This window comes from Emydura macquarii, unplaced genomic scaffold (assembly GCF_026122565.2).
Source record: "Emydura macquarii macquarii isolate MOO-44397 ecotype Brisbane River unplaced genomic scaffold, CSIRO-AGI_Emac_v2 contig_369, whole genome shotgun sequence".
NCBI lineage: Eukaryota > Metazoa > Chordata > Testudines > Chelidae > Emydura > Emydura macquarii.
Genome location: NW_027130506.1, coordinates 11,321,647 through 11,348,314, shown reverse-complemented (window position 1 = coordinate 11,348,314; position 26,668 = coordinate 11,321,647). Strand labels below are relative to the sequence as shown.

The 26,668-nt window shown below is 38.8% G+C and overlaps 1 protein-coding gene across 1 annotated transcript in view; it reads left to right on the top strand.

Moving 5' to 3' along the window:
• The window catches only part of NDRG1 (N-myc downstream regulated 1), a 56,443-nt gene that overhangs the window by 14,591 nt on the left and 15,184 nt on the right, over positions 1–26,668 (top strand). The window contains exons 2-9 of the mRNA XM_067531604.1: positions 1,957–2,035; positions 4,438–4,473; positions 15,136–15,241; positions 17,623–17,743; positions 19,490–19,552; positions 20,968–21,028; positions 21,458–21,544; positions 25,920–25,976. Of these exons, the coding sequence (XP_067387705.1) occupies positions 1,973–2,035; positions 4,438–4,473; positions 15,136–15,241; positions 17,623–17,743; positions 19,490–19,552; positions 20,968–21,028; positions 21,458–21,544; positions 25,920–25,976 (594 nt within the window). The 5' untranslated portion in view covers positions 1,957–1,972. The remainder of the gene's footprint in view (positions 1–1,956; positions 2,036–4,437; positions 4,474–15,135; positions 15,242–17,622; positions 17,744–19,489; positions 19,553–20,967; positions 21,029–21,457; positions 21,545–25,919; positions 25,977–26,668) is intronic.

The following is a 26,668-nucleotide window of genomic DNA, read 5'->3' as shown; positions in this document are numbered from 1 at the left end:
CCTCCCCCTACCCACACATACTTTACATGAATGCTTGCAAATATAAATGAACTCTGTATTTTGAGGAATTATGCAGGGCACACTTTTTGAAATTGTGTATGAGAATGTTTGTTGGTTTATATGGCTATCTATCCAGGAAAGTTACGCACTTACATCAGCTACAGTTGTGAAGGGAAAAGAAGATTTTTAGAAATGGCTGCAAAAGCCTAAGATTGAAAGTGCCTTTCTAGCAAAAGTTTAAATCTTAAAATGTTAAAAGTTAATAAAATAATTATAAAACCTAGACGCCAGCAAAAATAAAATGCAAAAAAAGACCTTATAATTTAAATAAAAAAATTAAAAATACTGAGCTAAAAAACTCCTAAATAAGTAGTTTTTTTAATATGTATAATCATAAAAACTAACGTATAAAAACTTGTTTGTGTAAAGCTATTAACATAAAATTCTAAATTGTCGCCCCTTACATTATTTTTTACGTAAAGAAGGTAGTTTTTTAAACTCTAACTTTGCTAATCTGTTTATCTTATTCTAAACCATCCACTAAGCAACAAACATTAATAAAAACCCCTAAGTTTAAATTTTTCCACACAGTGTAGGTTTCGAGGGCAACACAAAGCACCTATTTAAACAGAATACTTGCAGTGAACATGTGTAAAAACCACTTCTCTCCCCTCCACCCCCCCAGCAACTTTTGTTTTTCAAACAATAAGTACACTATCTCTTGGTGTTACTGCAGTACAAATGATTAATTATAATCAGGAGTTTAGAGTGGAAAATTTGGAACTGAAATTTGATAGAGGGATGGCTTGCGACTATTACTGTCCCCTAATGGAAAGCCATCCAACTTGGATGAATTCCAATCCAGATTCTTAAATTATGAAAACTTGCTGTGCCTGTGCACAGCAGAACTTGTTAACGCTTGCTTCTTAACTTTCTGGAAACACCATCACCACATAGGCTTCCAAGTTTTAAACTGCCTACACCAGCCAGCTATCTTGCCTATTTTCCCACATCAAAATACATGTGAGCCTACGTGTACTGATCTGGGAATCAGATGACTTGAGTTCAGATTGCACCTGTACCACTGACTGGTGTTAATATTACTGTGTGCTTCTCTACCCTTTATTGAGTTCAAGGTCCTCTGTAGACCCAATAAATCCAGAATCCTATCCCCTTTGCCACACTACCTTTCAGACTGAATTTGCCAAATCCATATCTTTAGCTATGCTGTCTTCTACTTCTGCTCTTAGATGACATTCCATTCCTAGCGGCAAGAACAGAATGCAAGTAACCCAATTCTCACCTTTCTTTTGCTGGCCAGCAAATAGTAGTGTTATATACTCCCTTGTGGCTGGTGCACATGGAGGAAATCGGCTTACATTTGTTACTGTTTACTCCTTTAGCTCAAGTGGTAGAGGTCTGTGCTGTATATCTGAAGTCCAAGATTCAAAGACTGCTAATGAGCAGGTTTGCTTATGCATATACTGGAATTTGTTTTCCCCTCAACCTATAAATATAGAAAACTATATGGGAAGAGCCTACTTTGAAAGAGTATTAGGGTTACATAATCAAGTATTCAGATTAGGACGTAAGAAGTAAGGTTACCCATGCAACTTTGATTCTGTCCTCTTGTGCATATGTATTATGATACACACTCAAGTGACATGATCACAACCTTATTTTTTGCTATAAAATGCCTGCCTCCTTTCTGTGCAATCTTAATTTTGACATTGCCAAACCTTTGATCCCTTGATTTTTGCATCCTTAATGTTGTAATTAGGGAGGTGTGTGTGTCTGGGAGGGAATGGGTGTGTGTGTAAATAACATTTTCCAGCAGATTCACAATCTTTAATCTGAGATACTGGGAGGTGAGGAGGTCTTTTCTCCTCCTCTGTTTACAACTCTTTGGTGTAAAATGAGAACATAAATATGCTGAAACTTCTTTGATCTTTGCAGATACCAGCTACTGATCATGTCGACAGAGTTCCAGGATGCTCACCTTGTAGAGGTGAAACCTCTGGTGGAGAAAGATGAGGTAATTTTAACTAAACAGTTAAATTTTGTAATCTGGGCCTGGGTTGAACAGCATTTTTTTTGTCCTATAAATTGTTTTTACTCTACTTTACCTTAGAAAGGCAAATGTTAGGTATATAGATACACTGGGGACCTAATCTTGCTCTCTGAAAATAATCAGAGTAGGATTGGGCCTTATCTAGTCCTCTAATACAAAACCAAACCTTGTTGCACTCAGTCCTTGCTTCTACCTTTTTTCTCTTATTAAAGTTTTCTCTTAAACTTAACAAAGGTCATACTAAGGTGCACAGAGCAAGGAAGAATTGTCATTCTTTTTTTCTTTCAGCCATGCCTCATGCTTGGGGCTCATCTACAGTTTTTATACCACTTTAACTGTTTAGAAACTTTCTGTTTTAGAAACTGACAATTGCATTGTTGCAGTCTTCTAGTGTGGATGCAGTTATACCAATAAATTTTCAGAAATAAGCTGTACTATTAGAAGCACTTTAAAACAGTGTGAAAACTAAACACACCCTTACTCTCTCTTTATACCACTGTTTCTACTTAATATTAGTCCCTTCCCCTGTGTGTTTGGGAAATATTCCAGTTTACTTTTTTGCCCACAGAAACCAAGTTTAATGGCCATCCTTATCATGAATAGCACTAATACTAATAAAATATTCTCTAATCCCCTTTATTGCCAGGAATGTTTGGGTGGAAAGAGTTTGGTTGCTCCTCTTACCCAGATTCCAAACAATCTCTTCAGAAACAAAGATCCTCTTTTATATGCAAATATCACTTGGAATTTAAAGTTAGAGGAGAAGCACTGAGCTTAAGTGTCACTTCTTAAACATGTTTTTATTTCTACAAGGTGTTGACATCGGTAACGAACACTTCAGAACTCTCGATCTCTGTCATGGGCAGATGAAAAATTGGCCTTTTTGAGAAAAAGGGATAGGCTCTGACTCAAGATGCTACCATATTCTAAACATGCAAGCTGTTATTATAAGTAGCACAGAATCTCTGGATGCATGCATTCTGTTTACCTGCTTTCCAGCTCTTAGGGTACCATGAAACCCTGTGGTGAATAAATTAAATAGCTATGCTATCTACCCTTAAAATTGCTATTCCTATGTACAACACTGAGTTCCTGTTTATAACGAAACAAAACCCATTTCCTATGAGAAGATTTTTACAGGACCAGTACTGGAGAAGGTTTTAAAAACTTCTCACCCTGAGACACTGATGCTTTTTGGGGTTACAAACCTGACGTTATATGATATTTGACTGAGTAGTTAGGCAATGTCTCATTTATTAATATAAATATCTTGGCTCTCTAGCCCTCATGTAACCTGGACTCAGACTTCTGATATATCAATCATTCCATTGAGACTCATCTGTACTTCCAAGTGATAGCTTTTTGTCATGACACATTTGGTCAAGACCAGAATGTTGGTCAACTAAAGTATGCTGGTTTAGTCTTCTGGGATTACATTGCTTCCTTGCGGATCTGTCTGTTCTTTTCGCATGTGTATTTCTCCTTTCAGCCTTTCCCTGGAGTAGCTTGAATATGAAATTCTAGGTCCTGATGCTCTTACCCATGTTGTCCTCAGCTACCATATAGAAACTTATCTCCCCTCCTAATTAAATTCACCCTCATTCTCAAAATATATGTAACTATTATATACACATTGTCTTTATTTTAATATTAACTATAGAAATATTTAAGGTGGTGTACATTTAGCCTTTATTCTCTTAAGGAGGTCATAAAGCGCCTCAGTTTGCGTGTTGGGGAATGGTATCACATGCCTATTTTGTGTTTGGCAGCCTTTAATGGCTTGTTTAGTGTTTGATGACTAAGGGGAGTGGACACCAGGGTTAAATCGCAATCCTTGTTTGTGTAAGGCAGGAGAGATTTAACCCTCAGCACAAACAAGTGTAGTCCCATTGACTTCAGTGGGAATAAACATAAATGACTGAGCTCTGAGCGTTAGTGCATGTTCTCACATCATGTATCTTTCCAGTGTAGATGTACCCTAAAAGAGTGCTATCTAGCTGCTAGAGCAAGGAATGGGAGTTAAAATTCCTAGATTCTAATCTGTTCTGAATTGTCTGACTTTAGATGCACTTCACTTCTCTGTGCTTCACTCTACCAGTCTATAGATTAACCTGGTATTTACTTGTCTCACATCTGAAGCATAACTAGTGTCAGTAAAATACTTGGGGCTAAATTCTTCACTTGCTCAGTGAGTAAAACTCCCATTGAAGGTAATTGAAGTCAGGTTGTATTGGGGTGACTGTAGAATTTGGTGTTCAGAAATGTGTGAATCTGGGAGCTTTACATAAGTGTGTACTTCATTTAAATCAGACTTATTTTGCAGCTGCAATGCATATGTGTTAATATGTTAAAATCTCTGTTTCCAGGCAATCACTCGCCTTCTTCCGGATTTTGATGTTCAGGCAAGTACAACATTTTTTCCACGTTCCCACTTGGTAAATGAAAATTTCTGCAAAATCTGATCAAAAGCGTGAGTCTATTAGTTGAAAACTATGTAAATTCAAAGCATGAAGCTGAATAGTATCAGGATTATTTCATAATGATGGTAAAGAGGACTATCAGGAGAACTTCAGAAACTGATTCTGAGAAAGTATCCACCTAGGAGGAAAAAGCATTGCAAGCAGTTGTATTTTGCTACAGATGTGACTCTGGCAACCTGGAAAGGTGAAATCAATTGTTCTATGGATTTTCTTGTATTATAGCAAAGTTAGTGCACTTCTTCTTGGCAGATGGGTCTTGTAATGTCTTCAGTTATGTAGTCTCTAGTTTCCAAGAGATTCTTGGCGCATGTTAAGTAGTGGAAAGAGTAAGTTATGGAAAATAAGGCGCAGACAAAGTTCATTGTCTGCAGTTATAAACTTGTGAATCACCCATTTCAAAAAGTGATGTTTTTCCATTAGCTACACTTGTCTTTGAAGGCCTGATAGACTTCCTAAATTCTTTGATCTCTTTACCTCTTATGATTGTGGTGACTTTCATTAAGTAGTATTCTCTTTTATCCAAAGATACAATTGATCAGGCTAATCCAAATGCCCAGAAACTGTTTCCTATTCCTGCAGAGATGTAAGCGCAGGCAACATAGAAACATGGAAAGTTCATCTAACTTCAAAACAAAAACAAAAAAACCAAACCCCATCCCCCCCCCCCCCCACCACACATAAATGGAAAAATAACTCCCATTTGAGTCAAGTCTGAGGAAAATTTGTCTGAGTTAAGTACTGTAAGTTTGTTCCTATGTTCATACATCAGAAATTGCCAAAGTCCATAGACCAGGTTGTAAAAAAACAAACCCTTTTGGTGGGGAACCTTAATTTATCATTCTTGTTCAGGGGATGCAGGGAGGCATTTAATGCAGGGTTTTTTGTTTTTGTTTTGTTTTTTTTAATTACACCATGTCAGACTTCTGCTGGTGACTGACTAAATTTGGGGAATTAGATACTGGAAAGATGTACTTTGCAAGCTCATACTTTATCTGTATCTCTGCATTCTCACTGCAGCACTGTGCAATTTAGTGATGATGATGCAGCACTTAAGAAACTAAGCAATATTTTTCTTGTAAATTTGGACCCAAAACTCTCAAGTACTTTTCATGATGGTTTGTTTTTGTGTTTTATGTACAGTAAATATCTGTTGTTTAGTACCAATTTTAGGCAAATACTTTTTCTATCTTTGTGAAATTTGACATTCTCTACCTTACTTCTGCTAAATCCAGTTAGTAAGAATTGTTGCAAAAGCAGACTTGTGTGTGTGGTGTTTTTTGGCAACAACTGATGGAATAAACTAGTTAGCATGTGATTTCCTATGACTTTTTTTTTTTTAAGCAGTACATGGAAGATAAGCTTTCTGTTTGGGTTCAGATTGATCACTTGCTCCTGATTAATCTGGGATTCAGATTAAGTTCGCTAACTGGAGACTGCAATATTTTGATTAAATATGATTAGAAATGACCTTTTGTGTTCTGTCTCTATTCTGACTACTTTTATATCAGATTTGCTTGGTTTATAAATCAAAACTAGACATTAACTGCAAGAATCAAATATCTGAATTTTTATTTTGGCTTACCAGCCACTAATCCAGATCAACAGGTTTTGTGTTCTGGATGTGTCATTTAGCCAGCAATAACTTTGTCAACTCTTGCTTTGTGATCTTTTTCTCTTTGCTCAGCCTTACAAGATATCTGCCATCTTTAGTAGCAGTTCTGTTTCAAAAAGAAAAATGTGCAATGATAATCCAGTACGTTGAATTGCTACTGCTGATAAGGGGGGGAAGAGGGCAGCACATGTGCTGCCAATTTATGTTCCTAACATTGTGTTTGAATAGGTGGCCTGTTTGTGCTTGAGTACCTACAAATTAAATGTTGATGGGAACTAAAGTGTTCAGCACCTCCTGGGAAAAAAATCAGCCTAAATTTAATTTACTTATTTAATGCCTAAATATGGATTTGGGTGACTACCTTTACGTATCTAAGGTTCAGAAATGGTTGTTCAAAGCCCTATGGGGCTCTCTGAAATATTGTAAATTAATGACTTTCTTCAAGTTAATGAAATTTACAGCTTTCTATAGACTGCTTCTGCAATGACATTTGATTTTCAGGAGAAGTTTTAGCTGATAATTCAATTTGAGATATGGGAATAGGCACAGTCAGTTCAGTTGGGTATATAAAAAACTGTAAGATTTGGGAGAGAAATAGGCAGACTATGATAGTGAAAATTACCACTATTGTCAAACATGCAGCAAAACAGGCCCTGCCCTGAAAGTTTATAATCTAATACAAACATATATGACTGATATCTCTTACCCTATGGAAGCTCTCCAATAGAGAGCATAAAACAAAAGAAAAGTTGGTGACACAATTAACTCCATTGAATTATTTCTCCTGTCTGGATGGGTTGGTTAGTATTAGTGGCAGTAGCCACCTTTGCCCAGTGACATTAGTTGTGCTATTTTAACACAATCTGTTAAAACTGATGCAGAATAAAGCAAACCTTATTGGCTCTGCATTATCAATTTAGGACCTGTCTAAGCAGATAAGGGTTGGTAGATATATTTTGGGGTAATTACATACAGTTAAAGTGTAATTTTTGTAATCCAAAGGTAGTTTGTCAGCCATCAGACGTTCAATTTCCCAAATCATTGAAGGCAACTGTTTCTGCTACACTTTAGTTGTAGGTGGTAGAGATAAGTTAAAATCATTTCATAACTCCATGGCTATTGGCCATCATTGTACACTGGTAAAATGACCATCAGTTCAACCCCCCCTACTGCTTTGTATCTATTAGAAAAAGAGCTGTCATAAATTGATAAGCAGCCTACCTCTTTTCAGTACTTATGGGGCAGATACCCAGCTCGTATAAATAGCCATTGCTCCAGTGAGCTGCACCATAGTTCTCCCAAATGGATGGTTAAGAGGAGACGTAGTGTTTCTATGAATCTTGGCAAAATTGTGGAACCCATTTGCTAATCAGGATGTGAACAGTCACAGGCCAGAACTATTAAACTAGTGTCTACAGTAACGTATCAAAATGTCATCTACACAGTTTTATATATATAACTTATGAAAATACTAAGCATTATAAATGGCCTGACTGAGCTGCTGAGTAGCTACAATTGCTATGGAAGACTGGCATTCAGCACCACTGAAATCAAACTATTTAAGGTGCCCAACTCAACATGCCTAAAGTAGGGAGGTTTTGACCACTCAACTGAAAGCAGTCAACTAAAATGTGGGTCATGTGTTTTAAATTTGGTGACCAAGCTTTTACACAACCACAAACGGATACAAATGTGGTGACTATCCTTAAATGTTTAGACCAGCATTACCCTGCAGTTAGAGAACCAAACATTGAATGCCAAATTAGAAGTAAAATGCCTTGTACACTGGGTGGGACGGGGGACAGAGGAATAGAATGAAATTAAACATAGAGCATAAACAGTAGTTAGTAAATGGGATTTTAAATTTTCACTTTGAATCATCCAAGAAGTTATAAGTAATGTAGGTTTAAAACAAGCCCAAAGGGGAATACTGTTAACCTAAACTTGTATGAAGCGCCCCCCCCCCCCTTTTTTTTTTTAAAGTTGGAAGCTGCTTCTCCAGAATTTCTTGGAGGAGGGAGATGTGCATAGAATGAGGAATGGTACATTCTTAAATAAAGCACATGAAGAGAGTAGGGGATTAAGGATAAGCTTTCAAACAGTTGATGTAGCATTATTTTGAGTTAAAACACCAAGTATTTGGCTTCAAGCAAAATGCCTGCTTGATTTTTATTTATTTTTAGGGTTTATAATGTTTTGAGCATATACTCCATAGTTTTTTAAACTACGAAATAAACAAAGGACTGATTATATCCAATTTAACCCACCCCTTTCTCAACCGTCTTAGAGAAGAGGAAATAAACTGCTTCTCTGCATGCTATCAATGTACACGTTGCTTTGCTCCTCTGATCTTGCAACTAGACAACAGAGTGTCACTTGACCAAAATAATCCATTTTAAAATGGATAAATGATTTTCATACTAAGACTTCTCTCAAATTACATTTATCTAGAACATTCCCATACAACTTTGATTTTTATTTTGTTTATAGGACACTCAGTAGGGATGTGCCTTTTTTAAAAGCTGGAGATGTAAGAACAGATGGCACGTTTGTCTTTATCCTTCTATCGGCTTAGTGTACCTTGGATTTTTTTCCAAGACACTGATTTAATACAAATTGGTCGGCAAAGAGCCTCTTAATATAACGTTGATGTTGATTGGGATGTGCTGCCATCTGTTTTCATTGCTCTACATTTTAAAACACTCATCCCCCATCCATCCCCCATATCGCGTAGATGGATCTCTGTATCTGTAATAGAATCCATGGAGATGTGAAGCGGTTAGCTTTATTATAATTAAGGAAACTGGTTTGATTTGGCCAGGTATGAGAATTTCTGGAATTCTTAATGACTAAACTCTTGTGGAAAATAGCATAAGCCAGTTCAAAATTCATACCATAATCTCCTAATAAAGCTATGAAGAATTGCATCTGGTGTTAAAGGGGCAGTTTTATTCACATCGACCATTAGTCTTTTGTCTCCCTATCCTACATGCGATACGACCAAATATAGTTCGGTGATGCTGTGGGTTGAAGTTAAGACTAATTCTAGTTTGGGCAAATTGGAATAGTGAAGGTCATTGGGTTGCATGGGTTGATTGTCTAGTTGAAGTCCAAAGAGCTTTCCATCAAATGGGTGAAATGAAAAAGTATTTACATTCTAAACGTAGGCTTTTATAAAAGAGGGAGTGGTGTTCTTTCCAGTGGCAACCACTGAACTGGAGAAAATATTTACAGCAGCTACCATGCAATAGTATCACATACCAGTTATTTCTCTAGCTAGAATAGGAAATAATTGTAGGATATGTGAGTTTATCCAGATATACATTACTCTAAATATAAATAGCACATCTCCCTTACTCGTATTGAGGTGTACTAAATCCATAAATGCTGTATTTCATGCCTTCATTAGAAAATGAGCTGTCTAAGTGCAAAATAAGTGTCTGTGTGCATATACATGTGTAACAATAAAAATATTGGTTTCTCTTAGCTGTTCTCTTCCTGCATATCTTATATAGTTGATGTATACAATATCTTTTTTGTCTGATAGTAATTTAATTTCTAGTAAATTACATTGACAGATATTGGTAGAATTTAGACTTAATATGTTCTGGGTTAAATAAGTAGCCTTTCTGATTATTCCCTATGGGAGAAAGGTGCCATTTTAAAGCCATTGTATGTTTTCAAACTCTTACTAGAAGCTTCTTCAAACTCCACCATTTTTAGAAAAATATGAATACCTTTTTTCTAAAAGTAGGTGAACTTTGAAATCAAAGCTTTGAATTTTCTTGTATCTAAAATAGTTTGGTTTGGAGTTCTGCTTCTACTAGTGTATGCGATGTTTAACAGGAGTTGCATCCAAAACTAATTATTTGACTTAGTACAGCTAAGTGGCTTTTTCTAAGAAATGGGTATTCTGCATTCTGTACTGTGGAGAGTTGCATTTTCCCCTTTAATAGTTATCTGAACTGTATTGAATAATTATGTCTTTTGGTCAAATCTGACTCAAATCCTATTTAAGAATGACTTCATCCTGAATTAGTTTGTTTTGGTTGTCTCTCTGTGGCATTATGGGAGCTGTGAGCTTATGCAGACTAGCAGCTTGCCTATATAACCCAGTTTTCTACAGAGTCAAACTAAAAGCTACTTGTTTCTGCTTGGTGACTTACTGGATTTATATCACACTGCTGTGTCTAAAAATGGTGCTGGATGTGGAAGATACTGCTTACCTATTAAATAATGCAGTAAGTATTGAGATCTGGGGTGTGAGAGAAGAGACTTTTGAGACTGAATGTTAGTGTGACATTGAGCGTAGCTAAGATAGTGTTCTCAAAGCTCACTTCGTGTTTGTGGGTCTTGGTTTTTGGTGCAATTATAACCAAAAATGTCCATAAATATGATTAAAAAGAGAAACAAAGTAGAATTTACAATTTCTAGCATTGTTACTTTCAGCCTTAGATGTTTAGGCATACTGTGCGTGTTTTTTATAACGCTATTGAGTTGTGAATTAGATAAAAGTTGAAGATTTTTGGTTTTTTGTCCTAATACTTGTAAGTAAGGTATCTTGACCTTGTATTGTAAAGGTGTTTGGATGGATATTCCTCTGTTGTGCAGTCTTTTGAGAGAAACAAAGCTACCCTGAAAGTCTGCCTCAAGGCAAAACTCTAAAGAGCAGGTCCTGTGCCTGGAGGTGGCAGGGTGCCAAAACATTGGGTTTCTCCATACCATACATACAGTACAGTGAGGGGATATATAGGAATAAGGTTCTAAGTCCTGTTACTCTTAGCTGAATTTCATTGCTTTAGCTAGTCGGACTCATTACACTTTAACATAATCTTGTGCCTTAGCTTTCTGTGAGTTATTTCAACTAATTTTCATAGAATCATAGAAATGTGGGGCTGGTAGGGACACTGAAGTCAAGGCCAGCCCCCTGTGCTGAGGCAGGGCCAAGTAAACCTAGACCATCCCTGGCAGGTGTTTGTCCAACCTGTTCTTAAAAACCTCCAACGATGGGGATTCCACAACTTCCCTTGGATGCCTATTCCAACATAACTACCCTTCCTTGCTGCAGATAAAGCCCCTTACTTCTGGTTTTACCTTTTAACATGTGGCACCCAGAATTGGACATAGTACTCCAGCAGAGGGCTCACCAGTACTGAGCAGAGAGGGATAATTACCTTCCGTGTCTTGCATACCACTGTTCTGTTAGTAGATCCCAGAATACTAGCCTTTTTCTACAACTGTGTCACATTGCTCACTTTTACTGTATTAGTGATCCACTAAAGCCCCAGATCCTCTTCAGCAGTACTACCCCCTAGCCAGTTACTTCCCATTTTGTAGTTGTGCATTGGATTTTTTTTCTTTCCTGAGTGGAGTACTTTGCATTTTCTTTAATAAATTGTATCATATTGATTTCAAACCAATTTGTCAAGATAACTTTGAATTTGAATCTTGTCCTGGATAGAGCTTGCAACCCCTTCCAGCTTGGTATAATCAGCAAATTTTATAATATTTTGTAATATTCTCCATTCCATTAATAAAAATATTGAATAGTACCAAACTCAGAACTGACCCCTGTGGGACACCAGTAGATATGTCCTCTCATTTGACAGTGAACCTTTGATAGCTATTAAGTACAGTCTTACAGCCAGTTGTGCACCCACATCCATAATAACTTCTACACCCTGCTTCCTTAGTTTGATTGAAACTGTTATGTGGGACTATCAGAAGTCCTACTGAAATCCAAATAGATGGTGTCTGCTGCTCCATCCACTAGGCCAGTAACCCTGTTTTTATATAATTAAAATAAAAGTTGGGGTGGGAGAGCAAATTAGGCTGGTTTGACACAATTAGTTGGCTATTTTACCCGAATATCCTCTAGGTACTTACAACTTAATTCTTTAATTCCAGCATTTTCCAGGTATCAGTTAGGCAGACTGGTCTTGAATTTCCCAGGTCCTCTTCCATCCCCTTTTTTAAAGATGGGTACTGTTTGCCCTTCTCCATCCCTGTGGGAGCCTCACTCATCCTCCATGAGGTCTTGAAGAAAATTGCTAATTGTCGAGATTTTCTTCAGCTGGATCCTTAAGTACCCTAGGATGAGTTTTATCAGGTCCTGCTGACCTTGAATACATTTAATTTATCTAGTATTGTTTAAGCTCTTCTTTCCCTGTTTTGGCCTGCATTCCTTCACCCTTGTTGTTGTGGGTGGGATGGGGGAGCATGCTATGGGACTGAGAACACTGCAGTTTGTCATGAATATGTAATGTAAATATGTATTACTTGGTACACTTAATGCTTATCATAGTGTAGACACCTAACATGTCAATAAATCCCCACCACCATCACCTCTTTTGGTACATAGAACATAAGGGGACTTAATTGAGGATTAAGTACAAGTGTAGAAAATAAATCAGTTGACAAACTTCAAACTATTACCTTTTTTAATATTCATATGTTACACTCTGGTGGAAGGTTGAACCACAACTCTTATAGCTACTGATAACTGCTTAAGAAGAAACATAGGCTCCTAACAATTGTTTTCCACAAGGTTGCTGTAATAGCCATTCTACACTTAAATGACAGACCTTTAGACTGTACTCATCTGAACACATGCAAACATAGTTATGACTATGGTTTTTATTTCTAATACTCAGAGGGTTGTTTTTAGTCTCATCCCCTAATGGAGTCAAGATTTTGGCCTTCACTGGTTATAATAACCCTCCTGGAGTGGCTTTATCTAGTACTGACTACAGAGATTAATCATCCTCATATCTGATGCTTGTGACACTTGTGTGGATGCTTACAGTAAAATTAATTAAGTTAACAGGAGGCTTTAACACAGTGAAGTTTATTCTTTGAAGCACAAGGCTATGCTATAGTTATCACAAGCACCACAGTGTGGAATTTTTTAACAAATGCTGACTATTTAACTATTTAATTTAACTCTCTAATATTGTGGGACCAATATGAGTACAACACAGCATGTGACTATTTAACTGATTTCTGTACATGCTGTTAATGGTGGTTATTTATTGGCCAAGTTTGCAAGGCCTTCATCACTTGGTAACTTTTCTCTCTGTGGATAATTATAGAATATTAGAGTTGGAAGGGATCTCAGGAGGTCATCTAGTCTAACCCCCTGCTCAAAGCAGGACTAACCTCCAGCTAAATCATCCCAGCCAGGGTTTTCTCAAGCCACAGCTTAAAAACCTCTAAAGATGGAGATCCTACCACCTCCCTAGTAACCCATTTCAGTGCTTCACCACCGTTCTAGTGAAAAACTTTTTCCTAATCTCCAACCTAGACCTCCCCCCTGCAACTTGAGACCATTGCTCCTTGTTCTGTCACCTTCTACCATTGAGAACAGCCTAGCTCCATCCTCCCTGGAACCCCCTTTCAGGTAGTTAAAGGCTGCTATCAAATCCCCCCTCATTCTTCTCTCCTGCAGGCTAAACAAGTCTAGTTCTCTCAGCCTCTCCTCATAAGTCTTGTGCTCCAGCCCCATAATCACTTTTGTTGCCATCCGCTGGACTCTCTCTAACTTCTCCACATCCTTTTTGTAGTGGGGGGGCCCAAAACTGGACATAATACTCCAAACGCGGCCTCAGCAATGCCAAATAGAGGGGAATGATCACTTCCCTCGTTCTGCTTGCAATGCTCCTACTAATGCAGCCCAATATGCCATTAGCCTTTTTGGCAACCAGGGCACACTGCTACTCATATCCACCTTCTTATTCACTATTACCCCCAGGTCCTTTTTTGCAGAACTGCTGCCTAGCCTGTCTGTCCCCAGTCTGTAGCTGTGCATGGGATTCTTCTGTCCTAAGTTCAGGACCCTGCACTTGTCCTTGTTGAACCTCATCAGATTTCTTTTGGCCCAATCGTCCAATTTGTGTAGGTCACTCTGTATCCTATCTCTACCTTCCAGGGTATCTACCACTCCCCCTATCTTAGTGTCATCTGCAAACTTGCTGAGGGTGCAATCTACCTCATCCTCCAGATCATTAATGAAAATGTTGAACAAAACTGGCCCCAGGATCGACCCCTGGGGCACTCCACTTGTGGCCAGCTGTACATGGAACCATTGATCACTACCCATTGAGCCTGATGATCTAGCTAGCTTCTATCCATTTTATAATGTAATACTAACTTTTGAACACCATATCCAGTCAATCCCAGAACTTTAGGGAATGTTTGAGACATTAGAGGGCAGAACTGAAAGGTGGAAATGAGATCTAGTTAGCAGAGCTATCCGTTTCAGCTGCCTATTTAATGGTCTGTAGATCAAATAACCAGTTGATGGCTTCCATTAACATATTCCAGCATAACAATACCTTCACTTTAGCTTTGCCCATGTCCTCAATACAGTTGAAAAATGTTGACACCCTGAAAGAGCAAAGAGAGGAGAAAAAGAAAGATTGGGGTGGGAGGGCAGCAGGGAGGCATGTGAGGATTGAAGATGCATGTAGAACCCCTGATGGGAGGAGAATGTGGGACCCTGGTAAGGGGGGACACATTCTTTGGCATGGGGGAGGGGAATGACCAATTCTGGTAGGGGGCACGCAGGCCTGGGTGTGGGAGGCTTGCATCGAGTCCCTAGAATAGAAAGGAATTGGAGGGAGGGAGTTTGTGGTGGAGAATGGAGGAGTGCAAGAGGCCCTTGGGGTGGAGTAAGCTTGGCCTATAGAAGCAATGAAGTCTGTGTGACCCCGCCCCCTGTCTTTTTAGTCCAATTTTTAAAATACATATATAGACACCCATCCAGTGCTCTTGACATCCATAAAATAAATGACCATGAACTTGGTGTTTGTATGATATCAAGAATCTGAATATTGCCATGATGAGAGTTCCTTGAGGTTTTTCCTTTCACTTTGAACAATGTTCAAATTATGCTGGATGTGCATAATGCAAAAGATCTAGTAGGGTCTTCTGAGTGGAGTATTTAAATAAGTAATGTTTTTTATTATTTGCAGGAGCAAGATGTTGAGACTCTGCATGGCACTGTCCATGTTACCATGTATGGGACTCCCAAAGGAAACAGGCCTATCATCCTAACTTACCATGATATTGGATTGAATCGTAAGTATGATCTTGCATACAACCGCACTGTGACTGGCTAACTGGAACAGCTGGTTCCTTTATGGTTCTTTAGCTTACAGTCTGCATGATCCTTGCAGCATACTCTCTTCAGGGGTAAAATTAGGATTCTGGTATGGTGGCTTGTCAATAAATTGTTGCATAGTGTGGATTGCGCCAGACTGGCCTTTGCAGAATCCCAGACTTCACTGTGAGCCATTGCATGCAACAAACAAACATGGAGGTAGTGATGCACCAGGGGCCCAGGTTAATTGTTTGTGGTAGACATGGGCTAGCTGGCAGAAGGGGGATGAGGCTGAACACCAGGCAGATCTACCGAGTAGTCAGTGGTGCTTCATGACAAGCTCTTTCTACTAAGGTAAAGGGCATCAAAAGACTAATTGCTGGCATATGTGGAGCCACTCCTGCCTCTTGTATATGTGACTTCTGTAATAACCTGTTTTGAGGGACAAAGTGGCTTGAATGCTGAGTGAATCTCTCTCTCTCTCTCTCTTATATTTATTTATATATATATATTTTTTATATATATAATATAAAAAAATAAATCCTTTCCCCTATAAATAAAATCTGGATGAAAGGTGAAGGACCTCTGGGTCTGCAACAGCTTGTATTTGGGGACCTTCCAATCATGCTGCAACATGATAAGGATTTTGGAAAGGGCAAAGGGTATGCTTCCCAAAATGACAAAAGGGTGAAAAGAGGTTTTTGGAAAGAGGCAGGCTGTGACAGTTCCTTTTTGAATAAATTGTCCTAATGCTGCTGAGGATATTTGTGTATTAACTATGTATGTGTCAGGGTGTTTAGAACTTTGTATAGGTGTCCTTTTGTTATGTAAACCAAAATAAATAAATGAATGGATGATGAGATGGTGTCAGCACAAAGTGTGACATTTCTCTTCAGTGCTTCATGCTTTAATCTTGTATGGATGCAATCCAATAAAATGCCAGTTGTACAAAAACATCAAGATCTTATACCAAATACATATTTTGGCAACAGTGGTCAGTATTTCTCACTCCACAAGACTTGGCATTTCTTTGCTAAGTTATTAATATTTCCTATTAGATCTGTAGGCACTACCACAAGCAGGATTAGGGATCCATTGTGCTAGGTGCTTTGTAAACAAAGAGATCATGGTCCCTGTCCCAAAGAGCTTCCAATAGGTTTACTAATGAAAAAAGTAACCCATTTCTTCAGGGGTTTGGTAGCAGCATACCTATATACATTTTGTATTTTCCATGGATTATAGATAGGCCTTAACAATTGTTGATATTGTAAGACTTAGCATACAGACATATTTCTAGGAAGGAAGAAGAACTATAAAATTCTGTTGCTCTATCACATTTTATACTAAAAATACTCAATTGTTAAGTTGCATGTGCTTTTAATGTTAAAGGGGTTAATAGCATAAAATGTTTAAGGAACTTGCTTTAACAATGGAAGGGTTTTAAAAAAATTAATTTATCCATTTATAGTGCACTGCCTAACTTCTGAATTTCTTTCCATGTTGAAAAATGTAAATAGTAATAACCTATCTGGGTTTCACCTTAGTGCAGCATTGCAGCTGTTAGTTTTTAAGTTCAGGAGGAAATGAATAAACCTAAACAGGCTTCTACTGAAACCTTAAAAATAAATGTGTTTCTAAAACCCCCTAAATTTTGGGCCTAAATCTGCTTTTTCCTCTTACTGTCTTCCACTTGAAGCTACTATAGGAAACCTCAGACTACTAGCGTGGCGTAACTTACAATATATGGGCATAAGGACAAGAGAACACGACAAAAAAAATTGACCGTCTGTTCCACCTCTTTCAATTTTGCTTGCTTTTTCACTCTTGTTTACAATAACCCTAAAAGATGACTGAAGTCAAGTAAAATGGCCAAAAACCATTTGGTTTAAAAGCCAAATCCTGGGATAAACGCTTCTACCCCACCTTACTTCTAGTTTAACTTTTTGTGGGAATTTCCTTGAGATTTTGCTCTGCCAGAATTTTTGAATGTAAGTGCTAGAATATTTAACTACTTACATGAAAATGTTTCTTAAGAAATGGTTCAGTTTTCTGCCTCAAGGTATTAAAGCGGGTTAACACCATTTATCTTTGGAGCAGGATTTTGTTAATTTCCTTTTAACAATAAAGAGTTGACAAATCTTCAAGAATGTAACAAAGTTGAAGCGAGTGGTTTGAGCCAAACTGCAAATTACTGAAAAATTAAATCTCTGCAAAGATAAATTTAAGGAAACTTAGACTAAAGTACACTCATACAAACTCTCAATTTGCAGTTTCTTGTGGTGACTGGAAAAAACTGAAAACCATTGTTTTTCATCTTAACTATTGCATTCTTCTCCCACTTCCCCCCTCCTCCTTAAAGACAAAACTTGCTTCAACCCCCTCTTCAACTTTGAAGATATGCAGGAAATAACACAACACTTTGCAGTCTGTCATGTGGATGCACCTGGGCAACATGATGGAGCAGCATCTTTCCCAGCTGGGTGAGTTGGAGTTGGGGCAAGATCTTGGTGTTTTCAGGGTTGGCTTGTTAAATGGTCAAAAATTATTCTTGATCTGCAGTTCAAATTTAAAAGTAACTTCTGTGGAAAATTTTTGTAGGTTCTGAACTGTTATGCGTAGAGAGAATCTTCATTTAAGTCATCATTGTGATAGAGATCAGAACCTGGCATCTGCAAGTTCACACTTTGATGTCATGGGTGCTTATTCCTTAAAACTGAGACAATGTTCGCATAGTAGCTCTCAAAGCAGTCCGTGCTTTGGTCAGTTTTAAATTATGAATCAACTAATTTAATCTGTAAACAATGTTTTCCAGCTCTTTATTCTGACAATTGCAGTGGCTCTATATCTTGTTCCCTCATAGTGATATATGTAGCCCAAGTTCAAATATAACAAAATCAGTAAAGTTAGAACAATATTGGTATTAAACACAGTCCAAAGACACCACAAAATGAGATCAGTTTCTTTTATTAAAAAAAAAAAAAAAAAAAAAAAGGTAAAACCGGGGAAGTGCTAGTAAACAGATTTGATAAACTAAAATAGCAGGGCTACTTGGAAAATCCAAGTTGCTGAATATTAAAAATAGTTCCTTAATAGAAAGCCTTGTATGTCTTGGGCTGTTAACTCCTGAGCATTGTCTTGTAACCCTGCTGGAAATCCTTTGTGTATCCTGTTTAATGTAAGTATTTGTATTTCTGATCTAATTACTTTGTTTAGTAATTGAAATTCATATTTCAGATCTAAAGACTTTGTTTAGTAATTGAATTTAGGCAGTAAGTTCTCCTTTGATCATTCGATGTTTCCTCAGTAAGAACAAGACTGTGAGGGTCTGTCTTCACTGACAGTGGCAGCAGGCATCAATGCATCATCATTGATTGAGTGGGACTGTGTAGTAGACTCAGTCGATTGGAGAACCCTGAGTCAAGAGCTCTGGGTTTAATTGCCCCATCACAAAATTAGTGACATTAGGCAAATCACTTATCCTTAGAGCTGGTAGAATTTTTTTTGACTAAACACTTTTCCGTCAAAATATGTGGTTCTGTTGTAACTGCAATGTTTTGTGGAAACAGATGAGTCAGGATCAAGGGGGGAGGGGAGAAAGGAGAAAACCACCAGACTACTGGCTATTCTGGTTGTTAAGGCATTCACCTGGGGCGTGGGAGATCCAGGTTTAATTGCTCTGCTTACCAGGTGAGTGCCCTAACCCTCAGGCTACACAGTCAGACTCTCTGGCCCAATGAGTATATAATTTACACAAAGCAGAATGGCCCCAACAGGAGAGCTGGAGAGACTCTGCCACTATAAGATGGTGGTTCAGGCACTTGCCTGAGATGTGTCCCTGCTCCCAATCAGGCAGACTGGGGACTTGAACCTGGGCCTTCTGTGCCCCAACCACCAGACTGTTTTACAAAAACTCATGATGACTTCGGTTCCATATCAGAACAAAAGCAAGGGTCAAAACTTGGGATTTTTTTCATGAAATATAACATTCTAGCCAGTTGTACTTACCCCAAATTTAAAATGACTTCCCCATTGTAACAGTGTTGAGGTTTAATTATTGTTTGTAAAGGTATTTCCAGATCCTTGCCTGGATTGAGCCAGGAGTGCAGAATGTCATAAGATTTAGGTGTTATATTTTACTTTAGTCTTAAATGTCCCAGTCTGTTCCAGTGCATGAAAGCCTACTGGCATGGGTAATTATAAAACTTAACAATACCTGTTTCCTGTAGATATATGTATCCCTCCATGGATCAGCTGGCTGAAATGCTCCCTGGGATCCTAAAAGAGTTTGGGTGAGTAGAGTTTTTTACTAATCATTCAGCCTCCATTTTGGTGTTAATGCAGTTCAGTACACCACATGCTGAAAGAATGGTCAGAATAGATAAGCAAGTGCACCTAACTTTGGGAGGATGTGTCAAGACTCTAAACTGAAGTGTTCATATGTGCTGCTTCTCAGTTCTTGTCCCAGCGATTTAAACTTTTTTTAGAAAGAGAAATTCAGTGCTATTCATGTTTTAATTTTCCCCTTATTCCATAGATTGCACTTGTCCTTTTTTTCTAAAAGTACTTAATTTTACTGGCTCTTAATCTTGTTTTGAGAAATATCTTGGGTTATTTTAAACAAGCAGTAGTTTGCAAATTGTTCAATTATCTCAAGTTTGCCCACAGGAAGACTTTTCCCATTTAATTGAATTTAAATTTTTCAGTGTGCAGGCTACTTATTGCAGAAACTTGAATAGAGAACTCCTTTTCTTACTCTTTCACTGCCCCGAACTTTCTCTATCAACTTGTCTGATCATGTTCAATTTTTTAAAATGTTTCAATAGTTTAGTGTAAGACTCTGAATTACGGGGAATTTCTAGCATCTTTCTTTTGTGAGAGCAAGACGTTCTAATGTGGATTCAGATATATGTTAACCAATAAGCCTGTGTGTGGTATTTTTATTCCAATGACTCTGACTAGTCTGCCAGTTTTTAATAAAATACTGTACGATTTGCTTTTGTGAAGGTTTGTCTTGTGCTAATTTCTCTCCCTTTTTACTGTTTTTCAAAAACTTCATTGCAGTAAATGCTTTAATTTGCACTGAACTGAAATTGGTACTACTCATACCTTGCCTTACCTATATATGCTGTCAAGTTATTCATGAGACTAGTTTAAACTTAGCATATTACAGTAATTTATGGTTTGCCTGATAATGTGAAAGACTGCTATGCCAGTTCACCACTGAAGAAAGAAAAGATCAGGGTGATATTGTCCAATAGTAGTTATGAGAAGAGGCTGTTAAAATAAGACTTAGACTGAGTGAGCTATAGTATTGTTCTGATTCTGGAAAGGAAATCAGCTGCCTGAATGCCAGGCAAGTCTGCAAGATACCAAATGCTGAAACTTCTGTCACGACACTGAAATACAGATGGACAAATATCCCATGAATACAAATCTTAGATGAAAAACCGAGATAACAAAGTAACTCAGTGTGCTAACTCCTAGGAGCAGATCTATATTGATGTAAATTGTTGAAGCCCCATTGAAGTTAATGCACTTGTGACAATTTACACCAGCTGCTGACTTTTTCTGTAATAAACCCGAACTGGCATGTAGTAGGTGTGACCTTAAACAGAAAAATTTGGTTGGATGGATCTTGTTTATTTCAGTGCATTTTTACTGACACTTTCTCTTTCATTTTATTGTACATAACTGCTCTGTGTAGGCTGAAAAGTGTTATTGGAATGGGAACTGGAGCTGGTGCCTACATCTTAACTAGGTTTGCTGTAAGTTTCATGGAGCTTTCTTAAAGCCTTGAAGCTAATCTATGTAACATCTGCAGTCAATGCAAATATTTCCTACCCTGCCATACCCACTTATTTAAGCAGTCAAGCTTTTAAAGTGAAATAACGTGATCAGCAGAATGGCTATTTCAAAAGATCAGATCTGTTTTAAGCCCAGTGCTCTACCCAGTTAATTTGTGGAAGTATTTTAATGGGAATTCTTACCTTAAATTTAAGGTGGAGAAGTTAAATATTATGTTCTTCAGTTATTCAGCCAAATTATTTTAAGTAAAGACAAGCTCACTGCATCTTTCACATGATAAAATTAGACTTCCCAGTGCCCTGCCCCAACATGATTATCCCTCTGATTTAAACTCTGTTTACAACATATATCTGCATACTTGAATGTTCACATGATTTCTTATATTTCAGCTAAACAATCCAGAGATGGTGGAAGGACTAGTTCTCATTAATATAAACCCTTGTGCTGAAGGATGGATGGACTGGGCAGCAGCTAAGGTAAAAAACAAAAAAAAACTTTAAGATTTTTTTATCTTAAACTATCATGAGATTACATGTTAAGGTTTGCACTTAACAGTGGTCTCTTAAAATGTCAAACATCAGTTTAGCTAAGCTTTTTTCAGTGTATATTCCCATATTAAGGCGTGGCTGCAGATTTGAAATATTGCAGGATAATTGCTTTTGGTTCCATTTTTCAGTTAAGTTAAACTGCAGCTTAGTAGTGCCATCGTACTGTAGTTGTCAGTTTAATTATAAATGCTTTTGTTGAGGGAAAAGTTATATAACTGAGCCTAGATCTGGAAACAAAGTAGTGCAGCATGTAGTTTTTCTTCGAGTGATGGTCCCTGTTTGTATTCCACTGAGAGGTTTACACATGTGCCCCATGCATCTGGAGCTAGAGAATTTGAAAGTAGTAGTGTCCATCCATGCGTGTGCCCTTCCTTGGCTTAGTGGCTTTGACTAAGGTGATAAAGGGCGGCAGTGGATCAAGTGCGCCTCCAATTCCTTTGCACTGTCACATGGTCTGAATTGGAGCTGTTAATGTCCTCTTGTCTCTGAAGCACTTAAACAAAAAGCCAAAGCCGTTTTAGAATTGTATGTAGTTTATTTTCATCTGTTTTTTGCTGTTTTTAGAACGGTTTCAGTGTATAGTAGTTTTTAGGAGATAAGACACTTTGGGGAACCTGTTTACCAGTCCCTTTCCCCAATTCAACACCCACACCTGGGTACTGGATTATGCCAGAGATCTGTGCCTCCGTGATCTGCGCCGGGATAGTTTCTCCCCGGACATGACAATCATGGATGCATTGGTTGCTTAATTGGTGCCCACATGGGTGAGCACATGACACAAGGAACTTGGATCCTTTGCGGATCCAGACATTAACATTCTGGAGCTTCAGGAAGTACAGAGAGCATGTCAAGCACTTCTTCCCTCCATTCACTCCTGTCATGTTCTCATGACCAGCACCACCACCACTGTTTGTTACATCAACAAACAAGGAGATTCAAGGTCAGCTGTGCTCTGTGTGGAAGCAGTTCATCTATGGCAGCGGTACCCAAACATTTTCCCTGCGTGACCCCATTTTCAGATGTGGTGTTTCTCACTACCCCAGACAGCACAGAAGTTGCAGTATAAAAATGGTGTCCTCCCTGCAGTGTGACCTGACAAGCGCTGTACCTGAAAGGTCACGCCACAAGGAGGATACCAATTTGGTTTACAAAATGGCATCCTCTGGACTGCATAATCTCTCTCATATGGTGCATGTGAGGTCATGCTGCATGGAGGGCACCATTTTGTAGAGCAAAATAGCATCATCCATGCAACGTGACCGCATGCATATGGTGCATGAGGTCATGCTGTGTGGAGAAGGCCATTTTATAAAATGGGGTCCTCTGTCCTCTTGGGATTGCCATGATCCGATCTGCTGATGAAGTGACTCAATTTGGGGTGATGACCCACAGTTTGGGAACTGCTTATCTATGGGATTGGTGCATTGCCAACAAGATCCTGTTGTCAGCAGCCTGCCTTTCAGGGACTCAGAACATGATTGCAGACTCTCTCAACAGGAAATTTGTGGCTGCACACAAAGGGAACTTCATGACACCTGTAGTCAATGACATTCCCAGCCAATGGGGACCTCTGTTTTCCATGCCAACAGTAAGTGCACCACATACTGCTCCAGGAGAGGCATCTGTGCCCACTTCCAAGATGATGCCCTCGTTCTACACTGGTCATGTATGCCTATGTATACCAGATCATGTATGCCTTTTCTCCCCTCTTCTGCACCTGCCATGTGTCCTCCAAGATCAGGCAGGAGAAGGCCAGTCATTCTGGTCACCCCATTCTGGCCATGCCAATTTCTGGTTTTCCCACCTTCTCTGCATGTTGGCTCATCCCCCTCCTCTTCCTCCCCTTCCTCTCCTAGCTTTTCCAAAATTCCTTATGCAACATGCTGGCAGGATCAGGCGTCCTTATCCACAGATGCTTCACCTCAGAGCTTGGTTTTTGGATGGGCATCTTTGCTAGAATGGGAATGTTCATCAGCAGTACAAGACATTTTCTCAAGTAGCAGGAAAGATTCCATGATGCGTTCCTGTTGGGCCAAGTGGAAACACTTCACCTCCTGGATCCAATAGAGGGGCCTTCCCCCTGAGGATGTGGATATTCCCCTTCTTTTGGACTACCTTATATCCTGGAAGACATTGGGACTTGTTCTCAATTCCATCAAAGTCCATATAGCGGCTGTCAGTGCATTCCACCCCCCCTTTGAGCCACTGGCTTCCTGCTCCCTGTCCCTTCTTTCCATGACAGTTGCCTTCCTAGTAGCTATTACTTCCACATGAATAGTAGGTGAACTGGGTGGTCATAATGGTGGACCCCACTTTCACCATGTTCCAGAAGTGCAGTTTCCCTGTGCCTGCAACCCAAGTTTCTACCACAGGTTGTATCCTGGTTTCATCTCAACCAACCCCTACGCTTACTTGCTTTGTTTCTGAAACTTCTCATCTCAGCAGAGGAATGGCGCCTTCATTACCTTGATACCCACAGGGCCTTGGCCTTTTACCTGCAGAGGAAGAGACCAATCCGGAAATCCCCTAGACTGTTTGTCACTATAACTGAAGAGACTAAAGAGCAGGTGATCTCCACACACACAGGGTTGAGTGGATTTCAGGATGTAGTATCATTTGCTATCTGTTGTCAGGACTGCCTCCACTGCTTGGGGTAAGAGCCCATCACAAGAGCAGAAGCATAGACTACTGCCACCCTCATGATGTACTGCTTCCAGATGTGTAGGGCAGACATGTGGAGTTCGGTACATACCTTTGCTACGCATTATGCCTTGGCGCAAGACTCTGCGACAGATACCTTGTTCAGCGTGGCTGTCCCTCTGGTCCACCATTCTATCCTGTCCTCATTCTCTTACCCTCTGAATTAGGTACTGCTTGTTAATCACCCTCAGTGGAATACGATAGAGACCATTACTCAAAGAAGAGGGGGTTACTTACCTGTAACTGGAGGTTCTTTCAGATGTGTGGTCCTTATCTGTATTCTGCTTCCTACCTCCTTCCCCTCTGCTGTGGATCTGTTTGATTTCTGGTGGAGAAAGAACAGGAGGTGCAGTCAGTCCACCCTGCCCTTTATCACCTCGGTTGAAACAATGAGGCGAAGTAAGGATGCATGCGTGCATGGGCCAACAGCCACTGCTACTTTCAAATTCTCCAGGTCCAGGCGCATGGTACACATGCCTAAACTCTCAGTGGAATACAGATAGGGATCACGCATCTTGAAGAACCTCCAGTTACAGATAAGTAACCTTTTCTTTGCCTACAGTTTTGCCTGCCAACCAGCAATCCATAATGTGAGCTAAGGCATTGAAAATTTGGGAAAAAAATTTGTTTAAAAAATGTTAAGGGAATCAGACAAATGCATTAATTAATTGCAATAGCAAGGAGGGCTTTTATCAAAGGATGGTCAAGAATGTTGCACTACTGTTTTAGAAGTGGCACCTCTGTGCAGGAAAATCCATAATATGCATCTTCTGACCACATCTTAATCTGAAGACTAAAGAATACTAAGGAACTTTAAGCTTCAAAGGCATCTCTGAGGTTTAACATTGAGTGAGGAATAATAGGTTTGATGTTACATTTGTGCGCCATTATGCATGCCTAAAATGGTATGTCTGTACAAGCTAATACTAGACAAGATGCATGTTTTTGGACATGTTTGAAACCTGTTCATGTTTAAGTGTGCATATAGAAGAACTTCCAATGGAAAATTGGAGGAAGCCACAAAAACTATTGTATTTCTAGGCTAATCTACTTGATTCATTCAATTTAGGACTTCTGCAGGCAATGCACACCTTGTAATACTATGAAACATTGTGCCTTGGCTCCAGAGATTGGGGGGTGTAGGACAGTTTTACTCATAGGATTGAGCCTAGCAGGTGGCACCGTTGGACTGTCCCTTTCTCCTTTCAAAAGTTGTTCTGGGAACTACTAGCTGCATGTTTCTTGATACTGATTTTTGGAACACTGTCCAGGTGTTTGTCCTAAAAGTAGTTTTCTTCACAAACTGCCGATATCATGTCACTTTGTTCAAAACACTAAGAGGGAATGATTATTCTTCCTCCATCTACTGTGTTCACTATATTAACGCTTATGTGCTCGCATTAGGTAAACTGCAAGGATATTCCAAGAGTTGTATCCTGTGGGCACTTTTCCAGTGTTTGTGCTACTTGCACTTGTAACTAGTAATCATGCCAGAAGGCACGACTAGTGTAAATATCTGCCCTAATCATGGGAGAGCATAGACCTACTTCTAGTTGACAAATGCTCCTTTTTGATGACTCTGTTAATGTTTCTCATTGTTTAGATTTCAGGATGGACTCATGCCCTACCGGATATGGTCATTTCACATCTTTTTGGGAAGGTAAGCTACTTTGAGGCTCCATTTGTTTAGTTTTCATATTGTGGGGACCATTAACCTATCATTCCTCAAACATTGGAAACTTGTCCTAGCTTGTGTGTTTTAGTTACAAAAGTGCATCTGCCTCAACCAGAGAACTGTTCACAATATTTTAAATTCAAATGTTTCCAGGTGCAACTTTTGCTCCATCACTGAAGCTTGATATGCAGTATATGAAAGGCTGCATACAACTATAGTGGAGATATTTAATTGCTTGTATTAAATTGGTTGTTGCCGTTGAGTTTCAAGCATAGTTCCTCACTGATTTCAGTGGCAATTTCTGCTTTAAAAATTGATAGTACAATACAGTTTGTTTTAGCTTTTTGATGTGAGCTCTCCTGCTGTATTTTAGCACCATAATAGTCATAAATCTGGAAAATGAGTTACTGTTATAAACTAAGTTTTCTTTATTTTTGCCTATGTTAATGTCAAATACGCTTAATATTTTTCTAAGACTTGTGTATAGCGAGACTCTTAAACTATTAACTTTCAAAGACTGTACCATTTTAAAGACCTTGAAGCTTTACTACTTGCTTTTGCAAAATTGAGCTCAGCTTTATAGATATTCACTAATTTTATCAAGCTTTGAGCATCTCCTTTGGTCTGAACATAGTTACTAAACTTTTTTTACCTAACTTGTTTTTAAATCTGGCTCT